Source organism: Denticeps clupeoides, chromosome 2 (assembly GCF_900700375.1).
Source record: "Denticeps clupeoides chromosome 2, fDenClu1.1, whole genome shotgun sequence".
In the NCBI taxonomy this organism is placed as follows: Eukaryota; Metazoa; Chordata; class Actinopteri; order Clupeiformes; family Denticipitidae; genus Denticeps; species Denticeps clupeoides.
The window spans coordinates 32,733,417-32,756,840 of record NC_041708.1 but is presented as its reverse complement, the minus strand read 5'-3'; the positions used below and the strand labels follow the sequence as shown (position 1 = coordinate 32,756,840).

The following is a 23,424-nucleotide window of genomic DNA, read 5'->3' as shown; positions in this document are numbered from 1 at the left end:
AACTGTTTGTGATATATCTTTTTGGCTTTTAGTATAAGGTCTAACTAGAGCTTGCACAGAAGGAAGGATTAAATGTGTGATTCTTTGCCCTTTGTGATGGTATGACACTTTTTAGATTTTTTTTTGTTGCAGTTTATTTAGATATAGCTTTACAGGTACGAAGATACCTGGATAAGAGCATCTTCTAAATGTAAATTTAAATTAAATCATCTGTGAAAATACAGAAAGAGCTGAATTACTAAAATATATAAAAACATGGAGTTTGCTAGGGAAGGACAGAAATGCTGCATATGGGAAGATATTGAAACTGAAATTCATGAAGATGAAAGAGCCTCAAAGAGTCAAAACCTCCCTACACCTGTGCTCCATAATTTTTTATGATCGTTCTAAGCTTGGCTAAAACAAAATATTTTCTTGTGAAGTCAAAATGTTATATAGTAAAGTAAACATACCTGAAGGGGGGTCAAAAGGCCTGACAACTGCATATCATAAATTGGATCTGTATGATAAAAGTGTACTATTTTTTAGGGCTGTGGTGTAGATTTTTACTTTCATAGTGCCCTGGAGACAGTAAGTAGGTAAGTAGGTTTTTGTAATTATATCAGCTAACACAAAACTTTATGAAACCAATTTTCAAAACTTGAAAATAGAAAAATGTACTGAGTGACCACACAATGCATTGTGGTTTCCCTCTGTGTTACACATAAGTCATGAACTTAGCCAAAGTTGAACCACAGGAATGTTGGAATTCTGTCAGAAAAAAAATCCCTTTTTTACCATTTTTCTGTTATTCCAAACCCATTTCAGAGAAAAGCGCAGAATCCCAGGGGCAGCTCTGTTTCATCTCCAAACAGTTATAGTATGTCAAAAGAATTCCTTTCCCACTGAAGGACAACCCCTCCATCCATAAACGATGAGAGACATTTGAGGAAAGAAAGGAGAAAAATAAAAACTGGAATTGTCAAAATAAATACTAATGTAAAAATGTGAACAATATTCACATATTTATGTCTAACTGGATAACAGTCTTGTTGACTTCCAAGTCTTATGCAAAACCAATGAAATGTACCACTTTATCACAGTTCGACTATGCTGATCCACATTGTAAAAAAAAACAACAATTCTAAAATTGTGCCATTTGGGCAATATTTGTATTAATATTATATTGTATTCTATGTATTTTATCATGCAATTATATGTGATTATATTGAGTTGTATTTAAATGTCCTTTTAAGTTCAATTTTATTCTCAAACGTTGTCACACAATGGAGAGTGAAAAAAGATTGTGTCCTGAAATACGGAATCTTTGCTGACATCTGGTGGTTGTTTGACAATAGTTCATGTATAAGTTGCCATGAACAAAGATTTGATTTGTAAAAATATTTTAAAATATTAAAAAAGTGCAAGATACAAAGTTATATCTGCTTTATTTTAATACTGGTTAATGGTTAAAAATGTTCATGCACAAGACAACCCCAATTCCAATGAAGTCAGGACGTTGTGCAAAACGAAAGTAAAAACAGAATAGAACGATTTGCAAATACTTGTTGAAGTTGAGTAGGTAGAATTCTTTCCCATTCTTGCTTGATGAACACGTTCAGCTTCTCAACATTCCGACGTCTTCATAATGTGGCTAAGTTTTTCAATGGGAGACAGGTCTGGACTGCAGGCAGGCCAGTCTAGTACCCGCACTCCTTTACTATGAAGCCGCATGTCGCAGTGCCTTGGTATACTAAGCAGGGATGTCCCTGTTTGGTTGGCAGAATTTGTTGCTACAAAACCTGTATGTACCTTCCAGCATTAAGGGTGCCTTCACAGATGTTCACCGATGTACTCATGCCATGGGCTCCAACATGCCCCCGTGCCATCACAGATGTTGACTTTTCACACAACATCCATGATTTAAAAAAAATAGGTCACAGGCATACAATGTTGGTTGGAATCTTTTGATTGTGTTATGGACATAGACGTACATAGGACAGTAGATGATGAAATCCCTAGATTCCTTGCAATTCCTTTCAGGTCTGGGAGGAGATCCTCATCAGGACTGGAGGCCACGAGTCCACATTCATTTTGACTTGTTTTAAGGACATTACATTAAAGTTGGATCAGCCTGTAGTGTTTTTTCACTCCAAATCTACACCTCCATGGGTTGATAAATTTGATTTCCATCTATAATTTTTGTGTGATTTTGTTGTCAGCACATGTAAAGAATATTTCATTCATTCAGATCTAGGATGTCTTATTTTTGTGTTCCCTTTATTTTTTGAGCAGTGCACAGTAAATATGTTACAAAATGGTTAAGCATATGCAATAAATATTATATTCAAAGAGTAATTATTCTCCTTTTAAGGTCATTTCAATGTCAAGCAGAAAGTTATCAGATACCGCCGGCTGTTTTTCAAACATGTTTATCTGTACAGCATTAGATGATCAAACTAAAAACTCTCTAACAAAGACTCATAACTCAATGACTATTGTAACAATATTAATCAAACGTATTAGTCTCATAGTAGAAGGGGGCACAAGTCTGGGGCAAAGGCACAGCCGAACCTGCGCTGCATGCGTTCTGGTGCTGCGTCGTTGTGCCGCAACACAGCACTGGGCTCGGTGACGCTAGAGGACCCGCTGAAGGACAGATAATCCAGCGCAGGCCGAGGTCGGCCCGCAGCGTTCGATGTTTCACCGCTTGTGCCGGTTCTCTTGTCCACAGAAAACGTAACGGTTTTGGACCTCGCCCCAGCACCTTGGCAGGCCTTGCCACAATGAGCCAGCGTGTCTGTGCACCTTCTGCTGTGGCTCTTGTAAGTACGGATTCCCCTCCGGAAGCTGCCGGAGCAAGGTGCTGCGCCATGTTCTGCCTTGTCGCCCGTCTTGCCTGCAGAAACTCTCTTCAGCGTTACCGGCTTATGGCCCAGGTTCCTACCTTTGCCCATGGAGCATGTGCAGCGCAGCGAGGCCATCCAACTGCTCCTCTGAGACTTTTGAGGCTGATGGGCGCCACCAGGCTTGTGGCCGAGTGCCAGTCGAAGAATAAGGGCATCCAGTCGGTGCCTTTCACAACAGACAAGGGGCAAATTTTGATGACCACTGACCAGAGGCAATGACAGAGAGGAAGTCTGAGAGCAGTCTGGGAATCGTGGTGCACTCTGGGAGCCCATACAGTTGTGCAGATAGTTCGCTCTTCCGTTGATCTGGGCAGTACTGCTTTGGGGAGCATACAGGGGACTTTGCAAGGCCACAGCATGTAGAGGGCTGGGGTAGCGATACACATCTGCCCTGTGGTGAGACAGGAGGTCTGAACGGTACCTGGGCTCCAGCACCACCTTGGGCTGAAGAATATCAGATACTTCTGGCCAACGAGAATCAGGGTAGAGGTCAGCCACAGAGAGAAAGCTTTCTTGAGGGATTACCTCATCTTTCCAAGAAGCTGCATGATCCACACATTGTTCCTTTCTGTCTTCACCGTTGTCCATCAGAATAGGACGACATGAATTTTCCTTGACACTTTGAGGTGACAATGAGATCAGAGAAGTTGATGATAATATGACCTCACTTATGTCATCATCACAAAAACCTGAGCTGGCCATAGACCATGTGTCTCTCTGACCAGGGTGTGCCTTTACTTCCCCAGATTCATCTTCATGACTATACTGGTCAAGCAGAAGATCTTCAGAAGAGTTTCTGGACCATGACTGGATAATGAACGGCTTTCCCAAGTCACTGAAATCATCTGCAGAAAGACTACGACTTAACTTCAACCGGGACGAGCTTCCTTCTACCCAGTACTGGTAATTTCCTTGATGGGTCATCACTCCATTTTCAGTTCCTTCGGAATGTTGCCGTCTTGGTCTACTGCTCTCCAAAGCCTTGTCCACCATCCTGCTGTACCTGGCCCTCAAAACCTCCAGTTCCAAAAGTCCAGCCAGAGTGGCCTGGTAACGCTCCCGAATGCGTTTTTTCCCAGTCTCAGACCAGAATGTTGCTTCAGGTTCTTCCTTCCACATGCCAGCTGACAGCATTGTCGTAGACCTTTACTGAACTCTGAGACGAGTCTCTCGAGATGTGCCACAAAAGCGACAAGGGGTATTTATACAGAAAACCCCATTAGACAATTCATTTGAATATGAACAGCTCTGTGATGTAGCCTACCTTGACAAGATTTTAATCATCTTTCAAACTTGATTTAAGGTGATTGACATGATCAAAGGGGGACAAATTTCACTGTGTGCACCGTGTGCTGTGTATTACAAGTGACAATCACTTCACTTACTTTCATCAGGAACTATTTTAGCACTTTCATTTGAACAGTAAATACTTTTAGCAAAGAATTATATGTAAAGATGGCGGTCTCAACTCTCACAAGAAATTAACAAAACCCTAGAATAATTAAAAGATAGTTTCAGAGTTCTAGACAGTCTGCTGAGTGAATTGAACTATGTCAAAGAAGTATCTAAAAAGATGGAAAGACAACTTGAAGAGTCAACTAGGATTGTAGCATCACAGGAAATGTCCATAAAGCAGTTGACTATAGAAAAGAAGTCTTTCTAAGAAGAGGTAAAGAAAACTCATCTTTTTATTAAAGAACTACAAACTGAGTGTTCGCAAACTCATATGATTCTCAGATCAACTGAGGAAGAATTAATGAAAATGAAATGCAAAAAGTATTCTCAAGAACAAGAAGCAATCAGCGAACAGGAAGGTTTCAAAATGTCGGCGCCAATGGCTACTTTTCTGATACTAGCACTGGGTTTTGGAGTCCTCTCAATGTTCAAGTAGCATTGACCAACAACGTTCTCAGTATTACACCGTTGATGCATTCTTGAATTATGTTTGACCCCCCCAACACCAATCAGAGTAAAGAATAACACTTAAACATTTGTTTCATGAATTCTTACATTGAGCTGTGGACTTTTTCCGCATCTCTTGCAACCACTTGCAGGAAGAGTCTCAAAATGAGGGCAGTGCACCCGGCCACGGTACTGGCTGTGCCCTGTCTGTGCATTGCGGAACTGGCCACACTTTTTACAAGTATTGCCCAGTACTCTTCGCCTATATGTGCTGCTTTGGAGGCTTCTACCTTCCTTTGTGGCAGCAGACTGACCAGCGCAAGGCGCGGTCGCCTGCGCTACTGGCACGGGAACTCGAACAACTACAATGCAGACTTTTCCTGCTGGGGTGGGGATCCGTGGTGCCAGAACTGTGCCTGGTTCTGCGGGTGTGGCAAACTCACTTTGTCTTGCTTGTGCCTTTGGCATGATGAAACCTGTGCCCAGACTACAGACCATCTGCCTCTGATCCACTGTGCTCTCTGGCAGCGGGCATTGACCTTCTGTTCCAGTTGGAATGGGTGTCCCCTGAATAGGCTCTTCTGACTTGGTAAACACATGTGTATCACATGTGACAATCACTTCACTTTAAAGGCTAAAGGCGGTGTAGCACCCTGAGGTGGAACACAGAGCATCTGCCACATCTTCACATTTTTGTTGTGCCATTGGACGAGGGTGGTCTGATTCACTTCCACCAGCTGAATCTTCGTTCGGTGAGTCACCAGTGAGTTGCCAAACAAAAGCTGCTTAATTCTGTGATGGTCCCTCAGAATTAAGAACCACCGTGAAACTGTCCCCTTACCTTTGTTCGCCGGGCTTGGATGAAGAGCGCAGAGTCTTATGAAAATTTTCCCCACCAGCAGTCAGGCCACAGGGCAGGAACACCATTAGCACCTAACATGTAACATGTGTTGCTCTCAGCAGCTGGCGCTCCTGAAGACTTCTCTGGCGTTCTGTACCGTTCCATCAGAAGTCTCTTCTGAAGTCGCACTGCATTAACAACATCTTGCTTGTCATTTTCATCTAGGCTCCGCCACAGTGATATGATTGCTCCTGCCTGCTGTTTGTAGAGGCATAGTGAGGTCTGATCCCGAAGGTTCACCAAGTACTCAGCAAGATTGTCTATGTGCTGGTCAGCCTATGTAAAAGATAAACAGACATCTTTCATTCACCAGGTCGTGTATCAGTTTCAAGGTAAAAGTGTGTACAATCGGCTGAGAGAGATGTCACTCAGTTTAACAAGTGCAATTTTGAGCAAGCAGGACATCTTGACAAGGTGCCTACATTGCGTTAGACAGAGCACAAGTTCGGAAGCATGGTTTATCTTGCAGTCTATTCACTCCTGACGAAAAATAAACACAGGTGGCTTATAAATATTATATAAAAATATTTTGTGCTCAGTGTGTGTCAGAACAATTCTACAAACTAGTGAGCCGGCATTCTTATTATAATTATTTCATTTGTTAGCATTGGAAAAGGGCAAAGGATGATCGAAACAGGGGGGTTACTGGGGCACACACCGTTTGGGTGAGTGTTAGTTTGGGTGATGGGCCGGCAAGTGCGTGCTGTGATAATAAGTAATAGTGGCTGAGAAATGCTCTGCTTCTCTTTATACCGCATCCACACCCTTCTCTACAATACCTCAGGTGACTATGTTCAATGATCAAACTTGTCACTATTGTAGTTGTTGATTTTTGTTAACAATGTCGACTAATTGTTGCACCCCAAATCTACAAGCATGTATTTTCTAAAATGAACACACTTACCATGGCTTTATTAATATTTTCTGAGGAAGATTTTGAGGGCAAAGCCGATGCACCAGATGCACTGGGTAGAGCCTGAGTGGATGTGGTGAGGGATTGGGTGGATGTGCTAAATGCCTGGGTGGATGTGGTGAGGGATTGGATGGATGTGCTAAAGGCCTGGGTGGATGTGCTGGGAGCTAGGGTGGATGTGCTAAAGGGCTGGGTGGATGTGGTGAGGGATTGGGTGGATGTGCTAAAGGCCTGGGTGGATGTGGTGAGGGATTGGGTGGATGTGCTAAAGGCCTGGGTGGATGTGGTGAGGGATTGGGTGGATGTGCTAAAGGCCTGGGTGGATGTGGTGAGGGATTGGTTGGATGTGTTGGGAGCGTGGGAGCCAAGACCATATATAATGCCAGAGGAACCAAGAGCTGGAGAGGCTGGAGGCTCATTGACCTCAAGCACAGTTGGATCATCTGTGATTTTAGAGAAGCTTTCATCTTCGACCACGTGGTCCTCCACATCATGCTCTTCTATTAATTGGGCCATGTCTACTGAATCAGGGTGCAGATATAAATAAATTGGTGAATTCTGTGTAAATGTCAATCATGGTAGTCCACATTACAAACACACTTCCCTTTTTACTTCACGCAGTAAATGAGCAATCAGCATAAACACAAACTTCCGGTCTATAGTATTATTGTTAATGATTATTCATAATTCTCATTTTGTAAATTTGTTTTATTAAAATTTTTGATTTGCAAAGAAAAATGAGTTAGTTAATTTACCACATACCAGTGTAAAGTGAGGGTGGAGAGAACTCTGGTGCCATCTTCCTGTTGTAAAACTTCTCAAGGTTTTGGTTGATACAGCAGAGGAGGTCACTGCGGTAGCTGCGTAAAACAGATGGTCCTGTAGACAAGACAGTACCACCATGGTCCTGGTTCCATCTGTGTAGTCCTTCCAACAGGTATATCTGAAAATTCAGATGGTTTGCACTCGTCCCTAGATGCACACTATTACCTGTTACATTTTGAAATGTTCTTGAAGAATGAATATGGGCATGAAAACATATAGCAGAAACCGACCTGGTATGAAGCGGTTCAGGTACAGATGAAAAGATTCTAAGGGTCTTGAACCTCTGGCACATCTGTACACAGGTAGCGGAACTCCTCCCTTGGTGAGCTCCCCTGTTTTGATATAAAGAGCAACACCTGGTGGGTCCTGGATGCACTTGATGTGTTTCCGCTGAACACACCAGATGCGCTCCATCCTCTCCCTATCAAACAGGGGTACTCCAAAGGAATCACTGCCACTGCTCCCCATGAATATTCGCAGCAGCTCCTCCAGCAGATGAGTGGTGGTCTCCTCACCACGTGTCCTCCTTCGGCAATGGAGAATCAGCTCCTCTCTAGAAAGATGTTCACTGATGTCGCCATCACTGAAACAGGACAGGGCCTCATGCTGCAGTTGCAGTATGAGCTTCTGCCGGCGCATGAAGTGCCAGATATCCAGCCTTAAAAGAAGTTCTGGCCACCCACTGAATCTGGCCTTTGGCTTTGCCACTCCTTCCTCAGTGCAGCAGTCACGTTCCACATATAAGGCAACAGGGGGATTCACACCAGCCTGTTTGTACCTCTTTACAAGGTCTGCTGCCATCAAGTCCAGGCCAGTTCCCTCTGCAACAGTCAACACACTTATCAGAATCTGACCGTACTCATTTCCCACAGAAGTGAGCCATAGTGCTGCCCCCCTGGCTGTTCCAGCAAGCTTCTTGCTCATCTGAAGAACACAAAATTGATAGTAACTGGATAATATAGGAAATTATACATTCAACCATTTTTAAATTAAAACCTTTTTGGATGAGTCCATTTTTAGAATGGAGCCATAAATTGATGTAATTCCAGCCTTGATGTCGTCCAACCTGCTTAAAATGTCTTGACTGTAAGCAGAGAGGAGCCACTCACAGCTCGGCGCCACAGCCGGCTTTGGCGGCTCAGGGAACGTTATGGGCAGCAGTCCAGGACGCTGGAGGAAGTTCACACACTCGCTGGTGTACCTTGCTACACGATGCAACCATTCCTCCGTAAGATTTTCCTTCAGCTGCTTCAAAATCCGGCTAGGGCTGTTACCCTGGCCTCTCTCCTGCAGAAGCTTGATAACCCGGATGTCACACGCAAACCTTGGTCAAAGACAGATATGTCAGTTAGTATATTTGACATAATTCTATTTGAAAAGGAAAATAAAAACAGACCAGGTCTGCATGTCTGCATGACCAGGTTCCTGTACCAGACTGCTTTTTTGCCCACCCACTTCTTGTCTGGATGCCCTACAAATTGTGGGGGGTGAACGTAGCCTGTCCCAACCCCGCATGTAGATGTCAGCGACTCACAGCAGTAGGGCTGCACAAGAGGGCACTTCGAGTCCTGGATGTGGACAGGGTCTATAATGTGGTGACAGAGACTCTGACCATAAACACGGCAGCTGAGATGCTGAAGCTTCAGGTGTTTCTGTGCTGTATATAACCCAAACACATATTAAAAGGTGGCCAGAGTTCTACATTCTAAATTCATTGTATTCTAGTCATGATTACTGAACAACACATCGTAGCAACCCAGCAAACTTACCGTAAGCCTAGCATCACTTAAAACATATTATAAATAACTGCGTGGAGCTTAGGTTTTGAAGAATGCACAGATTTATGACAATTTGACTCAGCAGGGAAAGTTGCTGACGTGGAGAAAAGCTGGTAAATACCTAGCCAACATTTCCACCCAACATATTCAACATTATTGGACACAACAGTTGGTCGCCGAATTTTGAAGCTGCGAATGCGATTCGCTGTCGCATCGTGACGTCACGGCGACGAAAGTACTGTTTTCGGTGCCACTGAGCACAGCACCGTCCCCACACACTGCTCCCCGGGCACCTGTCATGACTGCCCACTGCTCACTCAGGGTGATAGTTAAACAGACCTCAACAGACTTAATTACTGTTCAACTGAACAGTGCAAAGAACCTACTGACTTTCACACCACGCCTATTAAGGACTTCATCCTTAATAGGCGATAATGGGGCAATAACATGTAATATGCCTTTCAAGTCTTAGCAAGATATAATAAAAGACTTGATAAACAAAGGTTTGCATTAAGCAATGAAAAAATGGCACATAGCCCTGAAGATCCAGTGTCCACATCTACTGTTACAGCTATTTTAAGTGCTCAAACTAAGAAACTAAAAAACAGTTACCATGTTCCACTGGTACATACCAGAAATAGCACTTAGAACACATCTCTTTATCATGACATACAGAAATGTCCCCAAAATGTCTGGGATTGGTTCCACAGCTATCTTTGAAATTTGTGTCATGATTGTTGGATAAAAAGTTTCACCCTCTTCATCACATTCTCACAGAACACTGACACCGTTACACCACCAATTAAAACCAATAAATTATCTGTATCCTGGGCACTTGAGCAACACCTAAATATCAAAATATCTTTATGAAAACTTCAAAAACAGATTTCGTTAAATTTACCTGCAAATAAGGAAAACCTATTGACTAGAGTACAGTGGCCAGTTTAATCGAAAAAATATCAGCTTTGTTCTCTTTTTGCTCATTTATATATAGCTTTGATCTCGCCTGGCTTCCATAAGACTTGACATCTGGAAATGGCATTTGGGTCTGCATTGTAAAAACCATTCGAAACAAGTTCTTCAGCTTCTGCATATGTTTCAATGCTCATGTCAACATGCTTTAAAGTCTCATTTGTGGGTGGTAGTAGTTTATGAACCTGAAGACCAGTTACGGGGGGGTGATCAGGAAAATGATCATAGAATGAGCGACAAACTCTTGAGTGTTTTTCTTCCAGCAGCTCTGAATCACACAGCTCTAATGTGGTTATAAATACATGAGAATACAGCCACTAGAAGACATATTTTGGTGGCCTAGTAAGTTGTCAGCGTACTGCTATTACTTGTGCCATGGAATGTGAAACATACTCACAATTTTGGCCTTTTTTGAAAGCATTAATCATTAATCTGCTTAATCTAATTGATTAAGTGTTTTGTCATTGGAAATATATATCCCAAAATCAGTGTGTCTCAATGGGAGAAAAAAAGAGAGGGACGCCCTTCCAGGGTAGAGTGAGCTTGCAAGCTGTGTCAGTGCAGGGTTTATGATTGCCCATTAAGAAAAAAAAAGTCCTACAGTTGTAGAGGTGAAGTCCAAAATGTAGTCCAGTGTCATGGTGTTCATGCCTGTTATGATGCTACTGGTCCATTTGAAAATCCCTGAAGCTTTAGTTGTTACGGTGGTGGGGGTTTAGGTGACCCTCTGGTTCCTCATTTAGCAGTTGCCAGGAACCAGGATTTATCTGCTGGTCTCTTCACTGGAGTCTGTGTGATTGGTTCAGTATCTTGGTGAAAACAAACCGAAGCAGCGGCAGGCGGTGGCATTGTACGACTGATACCGAAATATGTGGTTATAGTGGTATTTTTGTGCAACCGTGCCTAACTAAGGTGAATTTAACACTGTCTGTGCTTAACAGGGTGACTGTGTGGTAAAGTGGACTTAATAACTGACACCGTGTCTGGGACTTTAACAGAAGGCCAGAGAAGGCCATGTGTTTTCAGTGTACATTTAAACACTGAGACGGTATCTGAAGTCAGAACCCAGATCTGGATTCAGCTTTTAGTAGCTGATCAGAAACCGATATTATTATGTAGTTGTCACAATTTTGAGCTGTACATATAAAGAAAAATACACAATTTTATGAATTTGGCTCAATGCATTTTCATACACTGCATCAAATGACAGGATGTACCTATGCTGTTGGTTATACGGAACAAGATTAAGACCATTAAAAAGAAACCAATAATATAAACATATTTAGTGTTTGATTAATCATTTTTTTACCTTCATGACTGCTTTGTTCACTACTGAAACCATAAAAAGCAGTCTCATTAAATGTTCATTAACATGAGTGAATGATAAGTGTTAAGCATAAACCTTTAGGAGTGTTAAAAACCAGCTACCACCTGAGAGTGGTGGAGAGATGCCACATGTATGAAATCCTGGCATCACAGCAAAGATTCCCTGCTTTGTTGAGACTAAAATGTTCAACTTTTTGCCTTTTCTCTTTATTGCATAACCCAGGTCCTGGGTCTTCAGTTATTTTCTATCATGTAACGAATAGATGATCCACAAATGAGTAAGTAAATCGACTGGTAGTGTACATTAAGATATACTTCAGGTGCACATTATTCACTATGGATGCATAAAACCATAGTAAATAAATAAAAACACACAATATTTGTTGGTGCAAGAATTTATTTACAGGTAGTTACGAGAGATCAATATGCAACTACAGAGAGTTCGCTCGCTCACTCTCTCACCAACACACTCTTCACTCATCGGTCTCGGATTCATCATCCTGACTGATCTGGAAGTAACGCAGCTCGTACGTCTCCTTGTCAGAAGCAACAACTCTCAGCCAGTCACGCAGGTTGTTCTTCTTCAAATACTTCTTAGTAAGATATTTCAGGTACCTGAAAAAAACCCAATACATGTGCGCACATCTCAGATGACCTACAGGGGGGGCAAGTACACAATAGACTACGGACGCAAATTTGGCAAACCTTTTGGAGAACTTCTTCTCTGACGTAACACTGATTTTGTTCTTCTGACGGGCAATCTGCACTACGTTCCCCAGGTTCCCCGTTTTGCCGTTAACCTTCACCCTCTCCTTCAGGAACGTCTCCTGTTAGTCAGAACACAAAGTGACCACACTAGGGAAGGGAACCCTAGGCATTTCACTAGGGAAGGGAACCCTAGTTCAGAAAGCACGTTTACTCGTACAGCAAGGACAAGCGCACCCGTTCACAAGATTAGACCAGGACGTAACCGTAAAGCTTACAAAGTTCGCAGAGTCCAGTATCCCATCTTCCACTGGGTGGGTGAGGTCTAGGGTGTACTTCAAAGCAGCCGCCTTCCTCGTCTTTTTCACGGCGGTCGGCTTTTTCAGCTTGAAATAAGGTAAGGAGTCGTATTAATCTGAATGTTCTAATTGTGCCAACTCACCGCCAAATAAGTAAAAGCGGCAACAATCTTCACTTCCAATATGCAAATATTAATATCACGAGAATGAAACTACTATAGAAATTAACAGTAGCAACGCGTTAGCTTAGCTACCCCCACTGGGTAATGACACGTGCACGCCGTTCACTATTAAACACGTGAAAAAAAAACATTTTCCAAATGAAGACGTCACACAGACATGGCGTTTAGGCAGTTCGGCTATTAAAACAATAATGTGATGGGCAAAACTAAACATATTCGTTAAATTCTCGATCGAACGAACGCGACCAGAAGCACATACCGGCGCCATGGCGGGTTAGGAGACATAGAAAGGAAGTGACGTAAGGTGGGCGGTGCTTTCCGGACGGACGTCATATAAAACGTCATTGTCCGCTAAAGGTCGCTAAAAGTCCGCTAGGTACTGAGCGCCGTGACGCGTCTCCGTGAATAAACGCGGGCGGTTTTATTACCATTTGCATGCGTGTTTGAGCTTGTCATGAATTACGAACTTTCCATTCACCGAATGATTCAAACGTGTCAGAAATCGCAAAGAAGAATCTAATTTTGTAATATTAACATTATTGCTAGTTGACAACCAGGTAGGCGTGTTTGCGGTCATTTTTAAACCGTCTCATTTTAAAAGTGCCCGACATTATTTTATTTCCTTTTTTTTTTTTTTTAAACGAAGCTCATGCTTTTGTGCGCTGCTGTCGGAGGGTCAGCCGAGACGCGGCGCATCGTGACTCATCTTTGGTCCCCGGCAGCGCGGGGTGGGGCTGGACCGGCGACCCTGCCTGCTGGTCTCCACCTGCGAGCTCGCTTCTGCATGTTCCTCGTATTGGAAGAAGCCAAGAAGGAAAACACTGCTGGAGGAGATAGGACCAAACGCTACGTTTGCGTGACCAAGATTTCATTTGCAGGAGGATCTGCACCCCCCACCCAAATACACACATCCCACTTCATTGCATGAAAAGGAACATCTGAAGAGAAATTGACGAATGGCAAGAAAGTTATAATAATACTATATACCTTTCTAAAACAAAAATAGTTTTGCACAGTGGGACATGTTAACAAGGAAAGTAGAGTTGCAGGTATGGTTTGGGGGGAGACGTACACCCAATTAGTAAAAAAAGTTGTATTTAAGGATGCAGAGCACACGTTAAACTGGCATGATGCGGCGCAAGGAACGATTTTAAATTGCATACAGAAGTAGAAGAGAACTCCTACAACTCACAAGCCTAAAAATCATTTTTAAAACTGCTTGATGAATACAAGATAACTAGGAGGTAATTTCTATTATCTTTATTTTTTTTGCTATCTCCAGTCAGGTGACAAAAGGCCTCGAGTGAACAAAATAAGGTTGCAACTCCATCACCCCCCCCCCCCCCAAGATCGAGTCCCTCATATAGACCCTTCCTGAAAAAAAAGGTCAGAACATTCAGAAATGCCTACCTATTTGGAGACAAATACAGGCTTCAACACTTTATTTTTAGGTTGCCAACAGCCTCCATAGCAGGTTGGCATCTATTGTTTTACAGAGGTAATCGCACATGGCCATCACGTCCCTTCAACTTCTATACAACACAGACTGGCAAAAAGGAGAGAAAAATCACTGAAGTTTGTTTCATATTCTTTGTTCTCTTTTGTATGCAAGGGTTCTGAAAAGGTTCAAAGTGGTACTCAAAGCCTGCTCTTAAGTGCTAACTACCGGTAATCCCAGCATCTTCACTTTGGGGAAAAAGGCATTAGATAGAGGGCAAAAAGTCAGTCGGTCCGGGCCACAGTGGCACTGACCATGGTAGGAAACAGTATGGCACCCAGAGAAGGGAAAAAGAAAATTAAAAATCAGTGTCAGTTAAGGGATGGTTCCTCCACTCTCCTCTACAACTCAAACGCATATTTTCCCCCCAAAAGGCATAAATTCTGCACACTATTCAATAAGTAATATAAAAAAATAATCATACAAAAACTGGATCCCAATATTTTTTTTTTTTAAACATTCAGGAATGTAAGTGGCAAGAATAACATCTTGAAGGCAAAATAAAGTGGAATGAACAAAGAAATTAAAAATACAACTATAAAAGAAGAATAAAACAAAACCTCAGTGATTCGGCAGAATGCCAATCAACCCCACAAGACATGGTGTTAAAAGTCCAGCACAGTATTGGAAGGAGAAGAAAAAGGAAAAACCAAAAAAGAAAAAAAAAAATGATTGAGGTTGTTTGTGAAGGCCATAGCTTTGGTGACAATTAGAACAAAAAAAATTGCAAGATTTGTTATAGTGGAGCATGTCGCAGCCTGAGCAGCCCAGTCTCTCTTCCTATTTGCTCATGGCCTTGATGGCAACTGCAGCCTCCTCCCCCATAGCAGAGAGCACAGAGACCTGTGGATGAAACAAGGTGCCGTTACTGCTTTAATCAAACAGCACTGTTCAGAGCAGGATGCAACTCCCAAAAACCAACATTAGTAAGGAAAATAAATAACTAAATAATAATTTAGCTCAAGCATCTGCTGTGAACAGCCAATGCCAAGTTTCTAGGAGTCAACTTCCAAGATAAAAACCTTGGTGTAGAAGTAGAATAAAAATTTCAGTAAATATCTACATCTGGAGACCTCAAGCTTGCTGAACCACTATCATTCCAAACACGCCCTGAGTCGACAAATTAGACAGCACGCAAAATAAAAACTGCTGTTAATCTGATTTAAAATTCATATTTAGAAGTAAAATTAAAAGACAGAATTTCAAATAACTGTTTAGGAAATTGCTTGTTGACTGTACTTGTTTCCGACATGTGCACAATTTACATTACATTTAAACACACGCGGTTCATGGAGTAAATCTAGCAAAGCGAGAAATGGTTAAAAACGGAGCAGAGGAGGGCCGGGAGTCTGCTAGTGATACTTCAACTTGCGCAAGTAGGTGGGAAACCGATCCACCATCACAAGCGGAAGTCAATAGGCGTGTAGGATGGCAGCTCAGAAACACTGAATTGTTAAAAACCAGTGTACGAGTGAAAAAAAAAAATAATAATAATTTCACTGAAATAGTGGATTACTTCCTGATGTACCTTCTCATGGTTAAATTTGCATTATTTAGTCTAATTTGCTCTCAAAACTTAGCAACAAGTTCAGGATCATCTTTCTAGACTGAGTTGTACACTTCAGCTGAACATCTACAGATGTTGTTCAATCTCTATCAATGGGAATTTATGCACATCAGATTTGAAACTGGCAATCAGAATAACTTCTTGGAGAGATTAATCAAGTGAACATATGGAAGAATAAGCTGTATTAATTACAATTAATATTAGAAATCTGACAAATTACACTGAAGACTCACCAATATCTCCTCTCCAGCTTCAAATTTGCTTTCGATTTCTTTTCCCAGGTCGCCTTCAGGAACACGCAGGTCTTCACGAACGTCACCATTCTCCATCAGAAGAGAGAGGAACCCATCTGTGATGCCAATCAGCTGAAAGGTTCAAGGAGTGCAGAGTTAGTAAATAAATTTTTACTCAAAACAAGATCGCTACATGGTGTAGGAACTGCTTCTAAAGCTCTACTTAAGATGTACATACATGCTCAAGTTGGGGCATCAGAAGTACAGCAGAGGTTTAAGGCAGAACGGAAGAGTTATAAAAGGATGCACATCTATGCAAATCCACAACGCAATTTGAAACCTCTGGCCAAATCTTGCTAAGACGTTTCTGCAATATCACGGTACATGTGTCACATTAGACGAACATAACTGTCGCATGTGCTAATAACAGCTTTGAACCAAGAGAAGAGAAACTTGATTCAAAATCAGACAATGCAACTTAGAAAAAACGGATTCCATCAATGCATACCAACCTGAAAGTCATTTCTCTTGATGTTGGGCACGTCCATGTTGTGAGTGGAAGGGCATATATCTTCATACTTCTTACCAGTGAAAATATCAATTCCCACCATGTGAACCTAATGGGAAAGACACCTAAATTACAGTCTACGTTTAATACACACACATTAAATGAAGCCCTTGCAGTTAAACAGTAAAAATTACCTTAGCATGACCATGCTTGCCAGTTTTGGAGGTGGACATTTCAACAATCTTGCAGGGACGACTCTTCAGGACCACAAAGCCATTCTTGCGCAGGGCGCTGCACTGCATGGGGAAGGTGGCAGAGGCCCCAGCATCTCCACTTGTGAAATCAAGATCTGGATCTGCCATGTTGGGGTTGTTTCAAGGAGCACTGAGTACAAGAAAAGGTAGGAAATAAGCAATCAGAGGCTAAAAACACGAGTGCAGACGATTCCCAAATTGGCTAAGTTAGATTTAAACGATGGAAGAGAAAAGTTGACCGCATACGTCATCCCTTCCTGACGCCATTACGACGACGGGGACAAAACCCCGACTAATAAAATGCTAGATCACACGAACCTGGAAGGCCCGTTGCATTTTTACCGAGACCCCACACCCTGTCCACGTGTCCCAGCGTCGGTCGGGAAGCGGAAACCTGCCGCATCATGGTGCTACAACACCCCGGCCCAGCGGCCGCACGGTCCGAGGCGAGACCGCCAGACCGACGGCCGCACGTGGCCCGCGACACACACGCCGCCATCCAGCCGAACGGCGTCGGCCGGAGGAAACAAGCGGCAGAGGAAGCCGCTGGCGGCGCGGAGACCGAGCCTAGGCCGGGTGGGGAGGGAACATACGGAACATCACGTCGGGCGATCCGAGAACAGTCGTGTAATAAGCGGCCGCCGTGAACAACCAGGAGAGCCGCGCGGTTCGTGCTTACTCGTCGGTCGAACTTTTTTAATACAAAAATCGCGAATGCGTAGAAATCGACAACGACAGGCGGCAAGTTGCACACTCCGTTAACTCCCGACCTAAAACGGGTTCGTGTTGGATTTCGGCGTCGGCACTTTTAACAAAAGACTTCACACACACACACACAAAAAAAAAAGTTCTCTTTAGGAAAAGGAGCCACAGCCGCACACGCGAGACCGCACGACCGCGCACGCCGCCTTTAGCAGCCGAGGCTAACTTCCAGGCGAGCGCCCATAACGGTTCGGCGTTCGTCACCAGCCCGTCCCAGAAGGGGACAGTCTACTGGGAAACCCGGTCGTCCCCTGGACGCGCGTTTTTCCGGCAACCACGCGGCAAGAGCGGGGACTCGAGCCACCCGGCGGGCGCCTAGCGGCGCGGCTAGCAGCGTGACGAGCCGCGTTAGGGCCTCCGTTCCACGGAGTTAAAATGGACCCGCGCACCCTTGCCCGCCCGAAAACCCCGGGCCGCGGAGGCCGGCGCGGCCGCGTCTCACCTACGCGGGGAGACCGGCGGAGAAGCGCGGCGTTGCGGTTCTTTTTTTTTTTTTTTTTTTTTTGCTCTCCCTCCCTCTCGCTCGCTCCGCGGAGAGAAGCGCGCGCCGTGCAGCACTCACCTTCCGAGAAAAAAAAAAGGAGCGCGAGTGCGCACGCGCGCGCAATTTTACTGCGGCGCCCGCGCGGTGGGTGGGGCCTGCGCGCCGCAGCATCCGGTTCCGCGTTCGGGGCACTTTTAATTATTACTCATTTATACATCACCATCCCACTGTATTTATATACCATCACCATCCCACTGTATTTATAAATAATCACCATTCCAATGTATATATACACCATCCCCATCCCACTGTATTTATACAGCATCACCATACCACTGTGTGTGTGTGTGTGTGTATGTCTGTGTGTGTGTATATATATAAATAACACCATCCCCATCCCACTGTATTTATACAGCACCACCATACCACTGTGTGTGTGTGTGTGTGTGTGTGTGTGTGTGTGTATATATATATATATATACACACACACACACACACACACACACACACATACACAATCACCATCCCAATGTATATGTACACCAACACAATCCCACTGTGTGTGTGTATATATATAAATAACACCATCCCCATCCCACTGTATTTATACAGCATCACCATACCACTGTGTGTGTGTGTGTGTGTGTGTGTATATATATACACACACACACACACACATACACAATCACCATCCCAATGTATATGTACACCAACACAATCCCACTGTGTGTGTGTGTGTGTGTGTGTATATATATATAAAACACCATCCCCATCCCACTGTATTTATACAGCATCACCATACCACTGCATATATATATATACACAATCACCATCCCACTGTATTTACACATCACCATCCCACTGCATATAGACATCATCACCATCCCACTCAGCTGTCTGGTCCCGAGTCAAAGAACAAATATGTCTCCGGACCACTGCTGTTTATTTCACCCTTTTAACAAAACGTTGGGAGGAAAAAAAAGTGAAGTGATTGTCATTGTGATACACAGCACAGCACACTGTGCACAAAACAAAATGTGTCCTTTGTTTCTAACCATCACCCTTGGTGAGCATTGGCTCACCAAGCACCTTGGATCGGGATTCTAGGCCACCACTACCCATTACACTGTGGAACACACCAGGACCCCTCATTTTCATGCCCCAATCTTTCCATTCTTTCCCATTTAATTAAATGCTGATCACTAAATGCTTGTACACAGTATTTAGTTTTAATATCACATATTAAAATACAACCACACAATAGTTTTTCTTTAAACGCATTGGTTTATTTAAAAACAACACATTTCTAATTCTTATCATTTCCTGAAAATAATACATGAGAAAAACGTGAAGTTGTGAGATGAAGTCAAGAAAATACTGAGATATTGCCAAAAAGCCAATGCATCCATTTGTCATTCAGAATAATTCAAGACAGAATTTCCCCCATATAATGACAGAGAAAAAGGTTAAAATCTTCAGCTGCACAATTTATTGCTAAATTATCATGATTTAGATGGAACTCATTTTCAAATGTTTATGTATTTACTGTAAAGTAAAGTAAAAAAAAAGATAAACTAAATTTAGATCCTTTTTCTGACTTTGTAATGCAGACAAAGATGGAAATATGAAGAAAGCATTTTACAGTACTGAAGAAACCTTTGTAACCAGATAAATTGTTCTTAGATAAAGCACTGATATTTAAATTACCTCCCACATTCTAATAGAGATTTCATAGCACTTTCAGACACACTATCTACTCCCAGTAAGTTATAGAAAAAAACCTTTTGGGAAAAATAATAGTGCAGTCTTCAGGTGGGGAAAAAACTAAGCTATAAACATACCAAAAACTTTACCAAACTTGAGATAACATGAGTAATAAGAGAACAAAATACCCAGATTCTACACAATTTTCTGAATCCTATTCACCAAGTTTAACCAATCAAAAATACCTAACTCACAAAGTATGAGTTTTATAAAAGTATATATAAACTCAAAGATGATCGACTAGATTGACAAGTGTAGTGTGTGCTGAACTGACATTATAAAAACACTGTGAAATGGACAACATAATCAATGTAACAATAAACCCAGCAATTGTCGTACCATAATTGTTTTTCAGGAAAATGTCTATAGAAAATGCTGTCTTTAAATATATGCAGCTTTAAAAAAAATTAAAGTGTCCAATCATGAACATAGAATATTTTATAAGGAACATGAATGATTCTTTTCTTTATGTATGTTAGGCCTCTGTTCCAATGAACAAGCCACTGAGTGTTGACACAAGGTGATGCTTTAGTGCATGTTTTTTTTCTTTAAATTTTTTTTTTTTTTCAAAAGTAATCTTTTTATAGTCGATTCCCAAAGGAAAAAAAGTTGAGTAAATTGTTGTTCCCATGTGTTACACCGTGTCAATTATTTCAAAAATTAATCACCTAAATTAAAAAAAGGAAGGAAGATTCAAAGAGGTGATCTAGTGAGGACTTAATAACTGTTTAACTTAACATTATATAATGTACAGTTTTTATTGATAATAGTCCAGATTTAAACAAAGTGACAGCACACATATTTCTTAATATAAAACTCCATAGAAATGAATGTAGAAATACATAATACACATTGCAGGCAGCACATGAAAGAAAATGCACATTGTTTCCTCACATAATTTTTCTTATCTTTACTTGACATATTGGTGTAACTTATCTACCAGTTTCCCTGTGCCTTCCATGCACAAATGCTTATGCACACCCACACACACGCATGCTCACACATACTCTCTTCATACATACCAAAAACAATGAAATCTAAATCTGGTTTATGAAAAACAAAAAATATCCCATATAGAACAAAAATGCAATATTTAAAGAACACTCAAATTTTGCTGTCCCTTTTGAAATGACATACATATAATTCTCACTGGGTGCACTGTATTAGCAATAAAATAACATACTGTATTTTCATTTCCAATATAGTATTTTTTGGCTGTTTTGGCACATCTGTGTTCCCGGCCCAATTGTTGGTTTAAATATTTGTTTTTAAACCCCACACATATAACTTCCCATGTAGATGCTAAATTGTTACACAATAATTATAATTTCACTTTTGCTGCATTTGGGCCAAATAACAACAGTATGTAATTTTCATCAAGTTAAGCAAAAAGATGATGATAAAAAAGAAAAAGAAACGAGGTAGGTTAGGAGGAAAAATCCCAGTGTCATTCTCACAGTACTGATAAATCCACATCCACTCATACAGACAACTCCCACACACAGTAATTAACATTTCTCTCATATGGTCACAGTTTCAGTGATGGTTGTTTACAAGTTGGGTGGTAACAAGGTCCTCTGTTCTCAAACAGCGAACAGTGACGTGTACAGGAATGAGGACAGTGGTGCTGCTCCAAAACTATCAAAAAGACATATAACTGGGATGATTGAGCACCATACACATAATCGGTCCTTTCTACCCAATTATTGCACTTATCTGAGAGACACGTTCACTCATTTCTTCACAAATACAAAACCTACGAGACAGGCATGTAGGCAGCATGTACGAACGGAGCTCCAGGATTCTGTGCTGAGAAATGTACTTGACCAAATTTGACTGACTTCACTTTTTATTTTTGTTATGGGTCTTATTTACCCAAAGATGTAGCAAAAATAACATTTTTTGTTTGTCCAGACATTCCGACACACACAAACATGCACATACGTACACACATTCTAGCACAGTTACAGTGGAAAAACTTTGGACAAGCCCTAAAACAAAAATTGTTCTGCCACAAACAGGGTTTGGAAAGTCTGGACATCAATATACAGGGATCCCTCGCGTTTTTAATGTACAGCCCAACTTCAATCTATTGTTATAAGTATGCATTGCATCAACAGTCCCTTTTTGCACAGCCTTGTGGAATTCTCAAGAAAGGCTGTTCCCCATTTCTGTTAACCTTTACTCCTTCCAAACCCCTTTCTGAAAAGCTCTGTCGCTTGAGGATGACATGATGTTGTGTCCTCCTTGGATTCTTATTATTTTCTACTAGATTTGGCTTTTCTTGTCCCTTGCACGTTCCACAGACTCCTACAAGTCTGCAGACAGAATGCTAGGGAGGGTGCAGAGGATTACCAGTTCATCATGGAGTTTCTATTCAGGGTCATGAAGAAAACTTGGCTGCTGCCTCCTGATCTGACAGAGGCAAAGAAGACCTAGGCAAGGAGAAAGAAAGAAACAAATAAAGAAGAAGCCCCTCAGAAAAGCACCATGTTAAATCCTTCCCTAGTATTGGCTCAAATTGTCTCGGACATTGTGTCCATATCTAAAGGTGACGGTTTCCATATGGTGCCTGTGAACATTTAGGTATTTTGAACGTGTTCCGCCTTAACCAATTAACAAGATTTGCATAAAGGAACATCATCTTGTTGCACCCTAAACCAGGTACTGAAACAGATTAATTAAATCTTGGGCGAGTCCATGTCCTGCACCCAATGTCAAGGGATGGGCTCTGGCACCCATGATAAAGTGTTAAATGAAAGTGGGTGGGTGGGTGAGTGTGTGAGTGGTAGGGTGAAGGTTACCTTATCATTCCTCTCCGAGAGGAACTTCAGTCGCTGAGCTCGCTTGTGCATGAAAACTCCGTCGAGGTGTCCCGTCTCCACGGAGCGGATCTCAATGGCTTTCTCTCCCCAGCCCATGATTTGGTTGGAGTGGATGTAGGCTGCAGAGAATAAAACAGGGGTTTGGGGTGGGACAGAGGGGGGAGCAGACTTGTAACAAGGAGGCTCCTGACTGATGAGGAATATTTGAAAAAAAAAAAAAAAAAAATCCGCTACCTATTTGCAAATTCACACCACTGTCTCGACGACTTCTGACGTCCAACAGTAAGTTCTTTGCAACCCGTGCCCAGAACAACGGGCTACCCAAAGCAACCCCACACCACTAGGAGGTAATTATTGCAGCAGTTTCTGAACCATGAAACAAACATCCTTGGGTTTCGGACGTTTTGATCCCTTTAATCCAAAGGGTTTTTTTCTTGTTTATACAGGTTCTCATTGATTTGGGTTCTCACAATGGAAAATGCCCAGAAAACATGAATAAGTGGAAGATGTGCTTTCACTGTTCGCTGCACCGTTAATAATGCACTCTTGATATTCACCAGTCTCAACCATTTCAGGTTCTGCTTACAGAACCAAACAGTGATCCATTTAATTAAATTGCATGAAATCCGGATGGGGCAGGGCATTTGTGTTAACACTGAAACATATTCACACTGGTCAAAGACACTGACAGACACAAACATTAAAAGATGAAATATGGTCAATTAATCTGCAAACGAAAAAATTATCTGTATTCCAGAATAGACTTGATAAAGGATTAAAAGATGAGAAAAGATTTCAGTAAACATGATCACAAGCACATATAAAATGGGAAAATTTA

The 23,424-nt window shown here is 42.1% G+C and overlaps 3 protein-coding genes across 10 annotated transcripts in view; all 3 read right to left on the bottom strand.

Moving 5' to 3' along the window:
- Nucleotides 1–11,884: 11,884 nt before the first annotated feature.
- On the bottom strand, nucleotides 11,885–12,986 carry rpl22l1 (ribosomal protein L22-like 1). The gene is made up of 4 exons (XM_028969796.1): nucleotides 12,951–12,986; nucleotides 12,489–12,596; nucleotides 12,211–12,332; nucleotides 11,885–12,120 (listed from the first exon to the last, which is right to left on the bottom strand). Exons 1-4 carry the CDS (start codon nucleotides 12,957–12,959, stop codon nucleotides 11,979–11,981), a joined length of 381 nt encoding a protein of 126 aa, XP_028825629.1. The 5' UTR covers nucleotides 12,960–12,986; the 3' UTR covers nucleotides 11,885–11,978.
- A 1,130-nt stretch (nucleotides 12,987–14,116) lies between these two features.
- eif5a (eukaryotic translation initiation factor 5A) lies at nucleotides 14,117–18,084 on the bottom strand. The gene is made up of 5 exons (XM_028967093.1): nucleotides 17,956–18,084; nucleotides 16,692–16,881; nucleotides 16,502–16,606; nucleotides 15,990–16,121; nucleotides 14,117–15,032 (listed from the first exon to the last, which is right to left on the bottom strand). Exons 2-5 carry the CDS (start codon nucleotides 16,857–16,859, stop codon nucleotides 14,970–14,972), a joined length of 468 nt encoding a protein of 155 aa, XP_028822926.1. The 5' UTR covers nucleotides 16,860–16,881; nucleotides 17,956–18,084; the 3' UTR covers nucleotides 14,117–14,969.
- Nucleotides 18,085–20,258: 2,174 nt separating this feature from the next.
- The window catches only part of tnikb (TRAF2 and NCK interacting kinase b), a 53,237-nt gene continuing 50,071 nt past the window's right edge, over nucleotides 20,259–23,424 (bottom strand). For all 8 annotated transcript variants that reach the window (XM_028958661.1, XM_028958619.1, XM_028958644.1 and 5 more), the window contains 2 exons: nucleotides 22,566–22,705; nucleotides 20,259–22,196 (listed from right to left, as the gene is read on the bottom strand). In XM_028958661.1, coding sequence (XP_028814494.1) covers nucleotides 22,592–22,705 — 114 coding nt within the window. In that variant the 3' untranslated portion in view covers nucleotides 20,259–22,196; nucleotides 22,566–22,591. The remainder of the gene's footprint in view (nucleotides 22,197–22,565; nucleotides 22,706–23,424) is intronic.